Source organism: Trichechus manatus, unplaced genomic scaffold (genome assembly GCF_000243295.1).
Source record: "Trichechus manatus latirostris isolate Lorelei unplaced genomic scaffold, TriManLat1.0 scaffold00064, whole genome shotgun sequence".
Lineage (NCBI taxonomy): Eukaryota > Metazoa > Chordata > Mammalia > Sirenia > Trichechidae > Trichechus > Trichechus manatus.
The window spans coordinates 14,776,226-14,790,534 of NW_004444000.1; the positions used below are offsets into that span (position 1 = coordinate 14,776,226).

Consider the following 14,309-nt stretch of genomic DNA (forward strand, 5'->3'; position numbering starts at 1 on the left):
CGCCGTTTCGCGACCCTCTCACCAGATCTCACGCCGTTTCGCGACCCTCTCACCAGATCTCACGCTGTTTCGCGACTCTCTCACCAGATCTCATGCTATTTTGTGACTCTCTTACCAGATCTCATGTTGCAGTGACCATCAGTGCACTTGGCTCCCAGCTCCCATGAATGCTTCCACTACCTGGACCCTGGCCCTGGACGTCTGCCCTTGTCATGGCACTCTGGGTGCTCTCCGCTATGCCTGGACCACATGGCCTTGCGAATATAAGCAGTGTCCCCTGTACCACCCCAGCAGTACCCTGCCAGCTCCTCCTTTCGTTGCTTTCATGACGCACCAGACTCCTGGACATCACAGCAAGGATGCCAGATGATCTATGGCAATATGATCATATCCTGGAGATAAGGGTGGGTGCTTTGGATTTGGGCATTTAGTGGTTTCAATGATGAGTACTGTTGCTTTTAAAGTAAATTAATAGATAAGCCTCACTGGATGGCTCCCAGTCAGAGCCGTCATTAGCTGCCGTCAAGTTGCTGTTGACTCATGGTGACCCCACACAACTTGATAAAGTGCTGCTGGGTCCTGCGTCATCCCCCACATCAATTATGTATTAGATCATTGTGATTCATAGTGTTTTCATTGGCTGATTTTTTGGAAGTAGATCACTAGGTCTTTCTTCGGTCTGTCTTAGTCTGGAAGCTGTGCTGAAACCTGTTCAACATAGCAACACGCAAGCCTCCACAGACGGAGGGGTGATGCCAGTGTGTGAGGTGCTCTGGCCAGGAATCAAACCCTAGTCTTCTGCGTGGAAGGTGAAAATCCCACTACTAAACGAACGGACATGCTTGCCTGTGTCCGCTAGTCTAGAGGCTCTACTGGACTAATTCTGGACTAGGAACAAATTGGCTCTGAATGTCATTCACTTCCCTCATATTAGTGGGAGTGGAGTGTCTACAACTTTTGCCCGTTCACCGGGAACTGTACCATCTGAGTTGGAAGAGATTTTAAAGACCATCTAGATCAGCTAGTGCTTATGTGACCTTTACAAAAATCCCCGACAAGGTATCGGAGCTCCGTATGAAGTTTACATTCTAAACTTCCTAACAGTTTTTCCTTATGTGGAATTGAAATCTTTCTTCCATGAAACTTCTGTGAAACACAGTGGTCTTTCAGGTAATTGAAGACAGCTCTATTTGTTTGCTAAGCCGTAAACAATCCCGTTCCTTCAATCTAAGATAATGATCATGTGAGTGTTTAAAACCACCCACCCACCCGGGTCAAAGCAGGCAGATCGGGAGATGCTAAGGGATGCCTTCAAGAATAAAGAGAACAGGCAGGTGGTAGGTGTCCAGTGACAGGAGGGGCCAGGGAATGAAAGTAGAATTGGTTAGAACGAAATATAAATCCAGGGTCTTTAAAGGTAAGAGGTTTAACTATAAAAAAAAGGATAATAATCCAGATGGAAGAAAAAAATGAGGCTGAAAGTAAAGCTACAGCAGCATTTACAAAAATAGTGCAGATGAGACAAATGTGGAGGGATTGCACCATTCAGAACCATACGCTGTTTGTTGGTTGATTGACGCAAACAGCTAATGGCCCTTGTTAATTGTGTTACCTGTGTTAGTAGGTGGAAGTTGGAAATAGAAGTATAATCATTAGTGATGTATATATATTTACATCCAGTCGAAATTGGGTTAGGAATGGGTTTGTAAATTGTCCTTTGAAGCATGAGAAATAAAATTATCCGTGAGTAGCTTTCATCCCCTTAGTGTGAAAAATGAGAAGCATCATCACCCTGTCCACACCTGCCTTCCACAGGTCCTGGGGTAGCTCCAAGCAGCAGGAATAGCTGTCAGCGCCAAGGTTTGAGTTCTTAAAAAAACTGCAGTCCTCAGGGAATTGTGGTTCCTCTGAGATGCTGTACTGTGTCAACGCCCGTGTTTTGGCCTCTTACGCATCTGGCCTCCTGGGAAAACCTGCCTGTCCACGCCTCCCACCAACACACATGTACCCATGGGCTGTTCTGATCTGGAGGCAGTTAAGATAGCCAAGAACTGTAAGCCCAGGTTCCTTTCACCTCCAGTAACCTAGTGCTCACGGTGTAAGAAATCTGGTTTGTGTGGTGGATTTATTTAAAAAATTCATGTGAAAGTTAATAGTTGAATAATTTAAAATGTGGGAAGTCAGTTTATTTTCTCAAATCAGAAAAAAAATTTTTTCATGGTTGAAAATGAAACTAGAAAATGTGGACACTAAAGAAAAACATAAGCGAGTGAAAATCTCTCCCAAATTCATCATTTGGAGAGAAACACTTCATATTTTGGTAAAAACATGCAGTTGATTTGTTTGGATTATATTATTTAACACACTGTGTACTATTTTGTAATGTTTTTGACTTATTCTAGAAAAATATTTTTTCTACGTAAACAGAATATATATTTAGAGTGCTTCATACTTTAACCAACTACTTATTAATGGACATACGGGCTTATTTGCAGTTTTTCACTGGTAAACCAATACTGTGGATGAACGTTACATGAGAACATAACACACTTGTCCTACGATTACTTTAGGGTCCTTAACATGAAATAACAGGTTAAAGGATATACATTTATAATTTGACACCTACAACCAGGGTTAAAGTAATTCAGCCTATTTACTCAACACCCAAAGGGCTGAACAATTTGGATTCCCACCAAGGTATCGTCTCTTTGTTCCCTCACCCTCACTGGCATGAGATGTTGTCAAATTTTAAAAATCTGTTTAACAATCTGATAGATGAAAAGACGTCTTATTTTAGGTATACGAAAACCTAGTTGCCATCGAGTCGAGTCCTACTCGTGGAGACCCCACCTGTATTCCATTTTAAGGTTTTCAATGGCTGATTTTTCAGCAGATCGCCAGTTCTTTCTTCCAGGGCACCTCTGGGTGGATTTGAATTGCCAGCCTTTTGCTTTTTTAAAACCATGATCCGTAAGTAAAAACATTTTACGTTACTCCAGGTATCCCCATACATGTGTATACATGTGGTATTTTACATATAGACGTTATGGTTGAAATGTTTCCTGAAACAATACCTTCGTTACACGTGATGTATTCCAGTATGTTGATTGCTTTATTTAAAAGGTGAAGTTCTTGCCTCCGTGAGTTTATGACCCACTAATGGGCTGAGATCTGCAGTATGAGAGACACTGTTCTAGGAAGCCTACAGATTGAAGACTTATTGAACAGCATGCTCATTTATTTAAAACATTTTACAATGTCTTCTGAAAATGAGGCTCTTAATGTTTTACAAAGACTAACAGATTATTTGTCATATGAGAAAAGCAGCACGTCATTTCTGTGTAAGTGCAAATATGTTCAAGCAACTTCTGCAGAGAACAAAGGACAAAAGACAAACATTAAAATGCTCACAGCTTTGAGTAACCCCCACCCCTGATTTGGTGTTATGCAAATTTATTATTTTTTTGCATTGTAAGTTATTCAAACTTATAAAAGGACAATAATGAAGCATCATTAATGTTTCTGACCGTTTACAGTGGCTACGGTGGTGTGATCTAGAAGCTGCTGTCCGATCCCCTTCCTCTGCTGGTCGGATTTATGACTTAACATGCAAATCCAGTTTGTACTGTCCTCAGTTGGGTACTTATGAACTGCAGTAGCCTGGGTAGCTGGTGGGTGGACACCTAAGGCATCCCACGAGGTACTGGGGAGAGCTGTAGATTGGGGTTAGGTGATACAGAAACCTCCACCTTAATGCTGAGTAGGGTTCAGAACATTCAGTTGCATAGAGTGCAAGGTTACGCTGCTGGGTGCCAATGAGTGAATTCCGACTCATAGTGATACCACCTGACAGAGTAGAAATGCCCCATAGGGCTTCCTAGGATATAATCTTCATGGGAGCAGATTGCCAGGTCTTTTCTTCTGTGGAGCTGCTAGTGGGTTTGAACTGCAGACCTTTTGGTTAGCAGCCGAGCACTTAACCACTGCACCAAGACTCCTAAAGGTTATGTTACTGCAGTTAATTAAATGACAGGGTTACGGAGGGTGGGAACCAATCCTCAGTCATACTGTGCATAAATCTGTGTTGTTATGTGGCTTCACTATATTAAGCTCAAAAGCCCCTTCTCCAATAAGGAATCACAGAGGAGGTGGAAGAGGTTACAGAAGAGACTCTAGAGACTGCCTTCCTGATGGCCTCAAAGGTGTGCCGAACGCGGAAGAGCAGAGTACCCAGGACGGTACTTTCCAGTTTGGTGTAAGCAGAGGACTGGATTTTGACGATAATGACGTGAGGGGTCGCGGGGACTGAGGCTTCATACTCACTGAACTAGTATCAGAATCAGGGCAGAGGGTCGTCAGAATCTTGTGTCTCCCTCCTGAGTCAGCAGACACCTCTCCCTGTGGTTATAAACGAGTTAATTTACCTCAGGCACAGCTAAGCAAAAGAAATTGTATCTTGATTACAAGATGAAAATAAGCAGAACTGTCAAGAGATATTTATTACTAAAAATAAAGTAGCTGAAGTTTTTTCCCAGGGAAAACTGTCACCATGGGAACCTCCATGATAACATGTGGTAATTTATCATCTTCTTCACTCCTGAATTGCTGCCTTCTTCCATATATTGTAAGTTTTAGTTTAAGTTAAGTTAAAGAAATTCATCAGGATGAAGAAGATGTTTGCCTGCCCCCTTCCTCTTCAGTCTGAAGACCGAGTTGGGCTACACTGCACTGGGGACTTCAAGTGCTGCAGGTGGGTCTCCACCAAGGGCTCGTGTGTCAGGAACATGGGTGGGTAAGAAGACACGAAGGCTGCAGGCTGAAGTTCTGGGAGGTCCAAGGATCCTGGAAGGGAAAAAATATCTTAAGTTCCGCTGCTGCCTGGGAATCTCAGGAGACTTTTGATCAGACACATACATGTCTTTTCAATTCCTTAGCACCCTTGCATCTGTCAGCCCAACTGTGGCCTTGTTTGGATAAGAGAGGAGAGGTATTTATTTTACAATGAAGAAAACTTGGCTAGAACAGGTTATTTGCTTCGGGTTATATAGCACATTAGGCAAAGAGTGAGAATTTTCATTACATTTCCTTATTTCCAGCTCAGAGTTCCATCTGACCCCAATGCCTGATCCCTGACCACTCTGCCCATTTGTGGGAGGGAATTCATGGACTACAGACAGGGCCAAGGCCACGACCTAATGGATTCTACTTCACTTGAAATTCTGGTCCCTGCACAATAAGCTTTCCTCTGGAGTCCCTCTTTGGTCTCAGGCTAGAGAATGAGAATCTCTAGTTTCTCAGTGTGCCCTGCCTTGCTGTGATCCCAGGCATTCCCTGTGGCTTCTGGGAGTGACGCTGGGAATCTATGCAGGGCAGCAGATCCTCCTCTGACTCGGGACTCCCCACGACTAAATCAATAAAGCTTATATCACGTGTTGCCCAGATGTTATGGGTACTCAGCTATGAGTGAGGAGGCGAGGGGAGCCTAAACACGGCGAACTGTCCAACTAGAAAGGTTAAGTTAAAAGATACCTGGCAGAATGGGATCATTCTGATCCTCAAAGGTCTGTCTCTGAAAGGCTTCAAAGCTCAAAGCAGCATCGTTCTCCGGCAGTCCTTGGGGTAGCTGTCCATCTCCAGGTTTGCACACATCAAATTTCACCCACTGGTAACTGCAGGATCAAAGGGAATCCTTCTCGAGAGCTGTTGGCTAGCCATAATAACCCATTCCTACCTCCGTAGGGATTAGCTATTTTTTTCTTTAGCTCTCCCATGTTATCTAAAAACATATTAACAAAAACCTAAAAGGAAACAGGCGGGTCTCTTTAGTGACACCTGACAAGCCTCCTGCTCACGCTACACACAGGAAATGGTAGTGATTATGGAACGCGGTGGGAACTGCCTCCTACCCACCCGTCCAGAGGGTGAGAGGCAGGCACGCCTCACAAACAGAAGACGCTCACGAAACGTATAAACCAACAAAGCGTCACTCACAGCTGAGGTCCCTGCCCAGCTGATCACTTTGCTTGTCTAAGGGGACTACACGTGACCACACTTACTTGACACATTTTCGAGCTCCTGGACAACTCTGGATCAGGTTGTGGATGGTTGGATGAGAAAATCCAAAAAAGTCAGCTCCAGATGGAAGCAGGCTGGGCGTCAGCCTTCCCCTAAATAGCAGAGGGAGAGTTTTAGTTTGAGAGCCTAGGGACAGATGAGAAGGGGTTCAGGAATGGAGTGAGGGTATGAATACAAAGGAAACGCCTTCTAGACTTGGATATTCTGGAGACTTTAGTTGCTAAGACGGAAGGATGCAGGATAAGTTTCTGTAAGCTGAGGGATCGCTGCTCATTAAGGGAGCGAGCAGCTCTCCCTGTACCCAAGGTGCTCCTGCCAGCCCGTCTTCAGCCTGCTGGCCAACTTACGCAGAAGCACGTATGGTCTTGAGCAGTTCCTCATGACAGACATCTGCAGAAGAGCTGACAATGGCATTCTGGGGGTTGTCTTCAGGAACAATTTCAAACTGGGAAAGAGGAAGATGCAGAAAGTCATACCACTATAAATATTTCTTTGCTCTGGAATCTGAAGCTGATGTGTGCCACATTAGGTGACAGGTAAAAACAATTCCATACTGTGCTGTTAGAAATGTAAACAAACCCAAGTAAAAAGTGAAAGTCCTTTGTTTCAGTTCCTGGGCTGACTGCTCTCCGGAGGTCCACACCTAATTCGTTAGGTACCCTTCACAGGTTAGGTACCCTTCATCTCTATGTACAAAACACAAATGGTATTTTAAAACAAATGGGATCACTCTGCATATAGTCTCTGGTTTACTTTATACGAAGGAGTACAGGACATTTTGAATGTAAACCCCCATTTGATTTTAATTTTTGAATTGCAAAGTATCTTGACTATTAATAAAAAGAAACTTATCACATCAAAATTATACTGAAATTGAGGAATTTCTGTAACAAGCTCTATACCTTTATTCCGTGACCAGTTTCCAGTAAAGTTCAGTTAAAGTTTTCAATTGTTTAATGTCACTTTATTCAAATTATTTTGAAAAGGATTATCTTCTTATAAATTTTTACAATAATACGCATTATTATTTTACTGAGTAGTTTCTTCTACTGTTCTGTGGTATTTCATTTGATTCAATTTTGCTGTATCAAATTTCAGAGACCAATAATAAATTATCTTGTGAGTAGTATTACTGAGTTTTGTTATTTCAACCAGTATGGACTTAAGATGGTGTATATTTCTCAGCTAGTTCAAGAAAAACTGAGCAATTATCTTCAAATATCCCAGAACTACTCTACTATTTAGTTCTGGTCCTATCAATTGCAATTACCTTTTGCAATGTGTGCAAACTATTCTATTTTAGCAAAGTGCAATTAGGAAGGTCAAAAGGTCATGCTTTGGTCTTGGAGATCTTTTCGCGTTATTATGTATACATCTACCTCCTTCTTTTAACTGCTCTGTGATATTCCACAGCGTGGGTATATCATTATTTAACCATTCTCCTACTGATGGGTACTTACGCTCTTTCTAATTTCTTGCAATTGGAAATAATGCTGCATTGTACATTGTTATATGTAACTCTTTGTTCACACTGGCACATTTCTCTAGGGAATACTAGAATACCTACAAGTATTCAGGGTCAAAGGATACACATATTAAAATTGTTGGTAGATATTAACAAGTTGCCCTCCAAAGCCTTTACCAGTTTTCACTTCTACCAATGCATACTTTTTTCCTAGACCCCGGCAGACTGGATATTGTCAATCTCTGTGACTGCCTATGAGGAAGATAAGATCTCATTTTCTGTTGTATTTGTACTGCCTTAATTACCTGGTGATGCAGTGGTTAAGCGCTCAGCTGCTAAATGAAGGGTTGGTGGTTCAAACCCATTAGCTGCTCCACGGGAGAAAACTGTGGCTTCTGTAAAGATTATAGCCTGGGAAACCTAGGGCAGTTCTACTCCGTGCTGTAGGATCACTATGCCTTGGAATCGACTTGACAGCAGTGGGTAATTACTAGTGAGGCTCACTCTTACCAGCCATCTGCACTGTTTCTGAAATGCCTGTTTTATCTGACTGCTTTTTCTTATTCCACAGGAGCACTTTAGCTGGATATTAATCTATTGTTCATACAGTGAAACCTGTGAGAGCTGGAACTCGATGGGACTGCCCTGTTTCTCTGGGTCTCGCAAGTTTTCCGCCTTCGAGAGGGTGCGGTCTTACCACTTTTCTAGAGCTCTCTGTTAGTGGAAAAAACAGGAGTTTTCCTTCTCTGACAGGTTTCTGCCTGACACAGGTTCTGGCTTTCGCAGGCTTTACTGTATTTTCTTCCCATTTGTTGCTTGAGTTTTAACTCTGATTACATGTCTTTGGTCACTCAGAAGTGTTACTTCAACGGTTGATAGTTAAATTTTTGGTAGTCAAATCTGTTACTGCTTTCCTTTATGGCTTCTGGGTTTCACATCTTGCTAAAGAAAACCTTTTCACCTCACACTAAAATTATAAAAATGTACTTTTGCATTTACTTTTAACATACTTATAAACATCTTATAAAGCTCAGGTAATTAAAAATAGATCAATGAAATAGAGTTGTCTGAAAACAGATCCAAGTATTGTTATGTATTTAGTGTATACCAAAGGCGTCACTTGACGTTAGTGGGGAAAAAAATTAAAGCTAGATTCCCTAGCTTGCAATGAAGCTAAAAATAATGTTCACATGGGTTAATGAACTAAAAAAGAAAACTAAAAGCCTCACAGATTTTTTCCTTTTCAAATGTATTTTAGCATTTTGTTTTTCAGATGAAATTAATCAGCTTGTCAATTCCATTAAAATTCTACTAGAATTTTTATGAGATTTGCATTGAATTTCAGTATTTATTATAAATATTGTATATTACTACAATACTGAGCAGCACACCATGCTGAGTGTTCTCTCAAGAGAACTGCCACATGACCAAGGTCATCTGACCGCTCAGATGCACGTCACGTTGCTGTAACCAGGATCGGAGTGATGTAATATGTAATATTATCCAAATGAGTCAGGCAGGCTCAGGTTCTCTCCGAGCTTCTGCTCAAAGGTTCCTGATTACTTTGCCTTTACCTCCTTCCGGCCAATCTTCTAGTGATCTGTAATGTCATCAGACAGTGAAGGCGGGAATCCTGAAAATGGCCTATTTTTGTCAGAGGTGATGGTTGGGGAAAAGGCACTGCCTCGAATCTTGGCACCGAGAAGGATGAACAAAGGTGTTGACTAATCCTAGAAGTCAAGACTCCCAGGTCCTTAAAGGCATGTGCTGCCAGACACCAACAGGCAGTTCGCCTGCTGCCTCCTTTTCTGGATCCAGCCTGAAATGGCAGAGTACCGAATCCTCCCCGAGCGTGGGCCTGCACTGCACAGACAAGGAGGCCTGAGAAGACCTTACGGAGCCACAGTGCTGATATCAGACAGCACAGTTCAAGGGAAAGGGCACCAGTCTGGGAATCATTACAGATTCACAGCCCAGCTCAACCACTTATTAGTGGAGGTGGGACTTAGGGCTGATCACTTTTCTGCACCTTACCAAAAAAAAACAGAACAAAAAACAAAACAAAACCCAAACTCATTGCCGTCGAGTTGATTCTGACTCATAGCGACCCTACAGGACAGAGAAGAACTGCCCCATACGGTTTCCAAGGAGCAGCTGGGGGATTTCAACTGGTGACCTTTTGGTTAGCAGCCAAACGCTTAAATCACTGGGCCACCAGGGCTCCTTCTGCACCTTGGGGTGACCCAAATGGCGATCATGCCACACCTACCTTGTAAGGTGTCAGGTGTTGACTTTGTAAGTAATGCATACAGAGCACCTGGCACAGAGAAGGTTCTCGGGGGAGAGACGTAGTTATCAGAGTGGGTACCTGAGGCTGCAGGCCGCCATCCTTGATCTGACAGGTGTACAGACACTTCTGGTCCGGGCACTTCATGCTGGCATACACTCGAGTACTGCAGTAGCCCACGGGGTAGATAGCACTTTCATCATGGAAGCCAGGTCGGTCGGTGATGATCTGTAACAAAGATTCCCCCAACCTGGGACTGAGGCCACTGGAGAACGTAGAAGTCCAGGTTACTGTGGTAGCCTCTAGAGCCACTTTGGAGCTACAAAGAGTGACTCAAATCACAGAGAGAGAGACAGAAAGAACACAGGTTGTTGAGCAGATGAAACTGACCTGGTCTCCTAGGGACTGGAGGTTTTCCGGGGTTGTCTGGATCAGCAAGGGGCTGCTGCTAACGGGAACAGGGAGGGAAGGCTCGACCCCATTCCCATATTTCTCTGATTCTCCTCTCTATACATCGCTGGTCTCACTCACCTCCCCCAGGCTATATACTGTTAGACCCCCCAGTCCGATGGGGAACACAGGCCGTCCTGAGGGATCCAGGGCAATGGGCTGAACCAGCTTGCGAGCACCTCCCTCCATTTTCTTTTTCTTGGATGTTTTCTTCAGAACTGAAACGCAAATCTGGGGTCACCCACTTTAGGTCCCTCCCAGTGCTGAGAGTAAGGGAACAACTGACGTGAACGCTAAGCACAACAAGCCAATTCTGGTTCTGCACACTCACTGGGCACATGGGACGCTTCCCCAACGCCCTGAGTATCTTTCTAACCCGCCCACCTGGCAGCAACCAATGTTTATATTAGTACTTAGCAGCCAAAAGGCTTATACCTTTTGAGATCTCTTATTTCATTTGCAAGATGAGAAATTTCCCAAGTCAGCAGTGTGCTCAAAAGGCCACCCAGCCCATTTCCCTGCCTCTAGGAAAGACTGAATCTAACGCAACCTGGACAGCTGGGGATGCAGGGAGGGGGAGGGTTCAGCCAGCTCCCTTTGCACTGAACCGGTTCTAGTGGAATTTCTCCACCCAAAGCAGCTCTAATACACTTGCTTCCCCAGGGCTTTTGGGGTGCTTCAGGAGTAGATGCGAGTTTAAGTGTGTCTGTGGCTGTATGTGTCTATCGGTTAGTACCAGGTCTTTGTGGTTAGTATTCAAGCCACTGGGACAACTGGTCCCCTCCCCGCAAGGTACCTTCCAGTTTGTTGTTCTCTTTGCCTTTTTCTTTTTTCTCCTTCTTAGATTTCTTCCCAAATGGTTCCTCACCCCCAGTGCTGGGCCCGGAAATGGGACCTGCTCCCTGTATAGTTCCCACAGAGCTGGCCACACCATACGTGAGGGGCAAAGCGGAACTGTGGGAAGGAGCTGTAGCCTGTGCTTCCCCGTCAGTGAGAGCCTGAAGCTGGAGGAGCTTCTTTAGCAAGTACCTGGAAGGAAAGGGGGCAGAGGTGTGTGCTTCTGTTTGATCTCAATTCAGTACTTTACTCAAATACCAGGGAAACCAGAACTGTGTGCAAAGATCACAGTATGCAGAAAAAGAAGTCTACTAAAGTCTACTGGCTTCAAAAAGCCATTGCTAAGAACTGTAGCTTATTTCTGTGGCATCTGGAGGGTTCCTCTCCCTTGATGCTGGAAGGTATTACCGTTCTAAAGGGCATATATCATGAATTATGTATGTATATGTACCCACTGAGCTTTGCATTGGTGCCCTGGTGGTGCAGTGGTTAAGAAATTGGCTGCTAACTAAAAAGCTGGCACTTCAAATCTACCAGCTGCTCCTTGGAAACCCTACGGGGCAGTTCTACTCTGTGTTATAGGGTCGCTATGAGTCGGAATGGACTCGACAGCAATGGCTTTGGGTTTCTTTTGGTTTGGTGCTTTGCACTGGGTAGTAGTACAGAAAAAAAGGTTTGTCGAATGAATAGCAGTTTCTTTTATCTTCTGGATTTTAGAATTAGGGAGTAAAAAAGATTGCTTATTAGATAAAGCAAGAGGGCTTTGTCAGAAAAATGAACAGAAGAGCTGTCTCATTCCCATGGTCCAACCCAGCGTGGTGACTAAGACAAACCACGGGTTCAAGCGGCCAGTTGGCCGTGCAGTACAGAAATCCCGCTGCAGAAAATTGCCTAGAGCAATAACACACCCCACAGCAATCACCAAAAATGTGATTCTGAAACAAAGTGAAGCCAGCTCACCTTCTTTCTTCTTTTGCTTTAAGAAATTTTTCCTCAAGACGAGCAATTTCATCACAAATAGCAGCATTTTCCTTTAAAAAAAAAAAATTGAACATAGTCATGTAAAATGAATAAAAGATCAAAGTATGCTGGGAAGAGGATCCACTATTTCAAACCAAAAAAGTCTGTGTTGCCAGGTGAGAAGGAAGAGCTATTCTACGTTACAGACAAACTATAAATAAACCCACAGCTAAAGGTGGGTGGAGTCATGTTCTACTATGGGTTGGATAACTATGTAATTTGTCACCCAAAAGGGAGCATCTTTGAGAGTGAAAAGGGAACAGTATTATGATTATGTCAGAACAGTCAGTATAAACCAGGACTGTGCTGGAAAAACCAAGAGGATGGCTTGTGGCAGAGAAAAGGGCCTACTTAAATCCATGAATGCTTCAATCCAGTACTATAAGTACTGTCCATTCCTAAGTGTCTTGACTCTTGGGGAGTTTACAAAGCCAACCTAACCCAAAGCATCCCATGCAGTAAGAATCTTAGGACGAAAAACTAAGTGGGAACTTCTTAATACATGTATTCAAGTATCATCTTTCTTTTTGGATGACTCCTGAGCACCAATACTGAAGTGAATGTTCCAGTGTGGATGTTCCATAGCAGGGACCTCAAACTTTGTTTTAAAACAATATAGTTTTTCTTCACAAAACCTTCTTAATGTACTTAACAGAACCAACATCCTTCTAATAACATAGGCTCCAAGCTTTGAGTACATTCAAAACGTAGGGGATGAAATAAAGGGAACAATCAGATGTCAAGTGCTCTTAATTCTACTGATTTCTCTCCAGTGCACACAGCAAATGCTGAATAAATGTTTTTGGAATGAATGTTCTAATTTCCAAACCTTTCCTTATGCTTCCAAAAAAGCTGAGATATTCAAGCTTTTGGTAGAAGAGGTAAGCGGTTGATTCAGATGTGGGAAGACATTTAAGGGCTCCACTCCCTATTTTCAAGCTCTGATACAAGCTTGAGCAAGCTAGGGTATCTTAATACAAAGCTGTGGCTGGCAAACCAGCTCATTCATTCAACTCAGTGCCTCTACAATAAAAAACGGCAAAAAAACACCTCCAAGACTCAAACGAGGTTGGAAGGGGGGGAAATTATACAAAGCCTCAAGTGCCTGTTTAGGCAAAAGGTCAGGGTCGGTCAGATTTATACAGGGTGCTTGGGAAATGGGTTATGTACTGAAGTAAGAGAGAAACTGAATCAGGATTTCTAAGTTGGAGTCAGGGCTCTCACACAACGCCCTTGAGCAAAGCATTTCTCCTCGGTTTTAGAATAGTGTCTCCTTCTCAGACGTATCTCGAAGCCGCGGAAACAGGGTTACAGAAATGAGGTAATCTGTGCAAGGACACAGGCCAACAAGCAGGACCGCAGACGGCGCAGGGCAGCGCGGCATTAACACCGCCACTATGCCCGGGGAAGACTTCGCGAGGACGGAGAGTCTGCGGGCGGAAGGGTGTGCAGCGACGGTCAGACTCACAAACACCGTGGCTTTGGCCGCCTTCCGCAGCCGCAGATACTTGAGCCGGTACTTCTCGTTCTGGCTCTTCTTCGGGAGCTTTTTCATCCTGGCCTTGCTGGACTGCAGCGCGGCCCGCGGCGAGGAAGCGAGGCCGCCCAGCAGGCTCATGGTCCGGCCCCGCTACGGGGGCCCCAGGGCGCGGCCGGCATCGGCTCCCAGACCGAGGAGCGAGCTAGAGCGCTGGCTCCGTCCCTTCCAGGCCCAGAAACCGGCTTCCGAGACGTGCCCGAAGCCGAAGGCAGGGCCAGAAAACCCCTAACCCAACCCAGTTGCCGGCACCTCCCGGCACTTCCGTGTCTTTCCCGGAAGTAAGTCCCGCCGGAAATTACGTAACGGCGCAGCCTGCGTGTAACTTCCGGGGCAGGAGAGATGGATGCTTGTGGCGCTCTAGGTTAAAACCGTGGCCCGGGAGGAGGGAGCGAGGGCTGGAGGCGAGGACGGGTCTCGGGGTGGAGGGAGGGTCGGCGTCCGGAGACGACGCTTTGTGCATGCGTAGGCGTAGCTGAGGAGTGGTAAGGCAGAGCAAACAGAAGCGAGGCGAACCCTTCTAGACGCTCCTTCCCGTCCAGTGTTTCCAGCACCCCTGTTTTCACGTTGCGTACCTACAGGCCTGCCCGGATTGTAGGACGCAGTAGAACGCAAGTGCGGGTACTGCTTCTTTTCCC

The 14,309-nt window shown here is 44.6% G+C and overlaps 2 protein-coding genes across 3 annotated transcripts in view; one reads left to right on the forward strand and one right to left on the reverse strand.

Moving 5' to 3' along the window:
• Positions 1–662, forward strand: part of SIAE (sialic acid acetylesterase) — a 49,295-nt gene extending 48,633 nt beyond the window's left edge. For both annotated transcript variants that reach the window (XM_004379367.2, XM_023734093.1), the window contains exon 10: positions 119–662. In XM_004379367.2, the coding sequence (XP_004379424.1) occupies positions 119–370 (252 nt within the window). In that variant the 3' untranslated portion in view covers positions 371–662. The remainder of the gene's footprint in view (positions 1–118) is intronic.
• A 3,323-nt stretch (positions 663–3,985) lies between these two features.
• TBRG1 (transforming growth factor beta regulator 1) lies at positions 3,986–13,960 on the reverse strand. The gene is made up of 9 exons (XM_004379368.2): positions 13,603–13,960; positions 12,075–12,145; positions 11,074–11,306; positions 10,359–10,495; positions 9,909–10,055; positions 6,423–6,520; positions 6,057–6,167; positions 5,530–5,669; positions 3,986–4,842 (listed from the first exon to the last, which is right to left on the reverse strand). Exons 1-9 carry the CDS (start codon positions 13,750–13,752, stop codon positions 4,697–4,699), a joined length of 1,233 nt encoding a protein of 410 aa, XP_004379425.1. The 5' UTR covers positions 13,753–13,960; the 3' UTR covers positions 3,986–4,696.
• Positions 13,961–14,309: the final 349 nt, after the last annotated feature.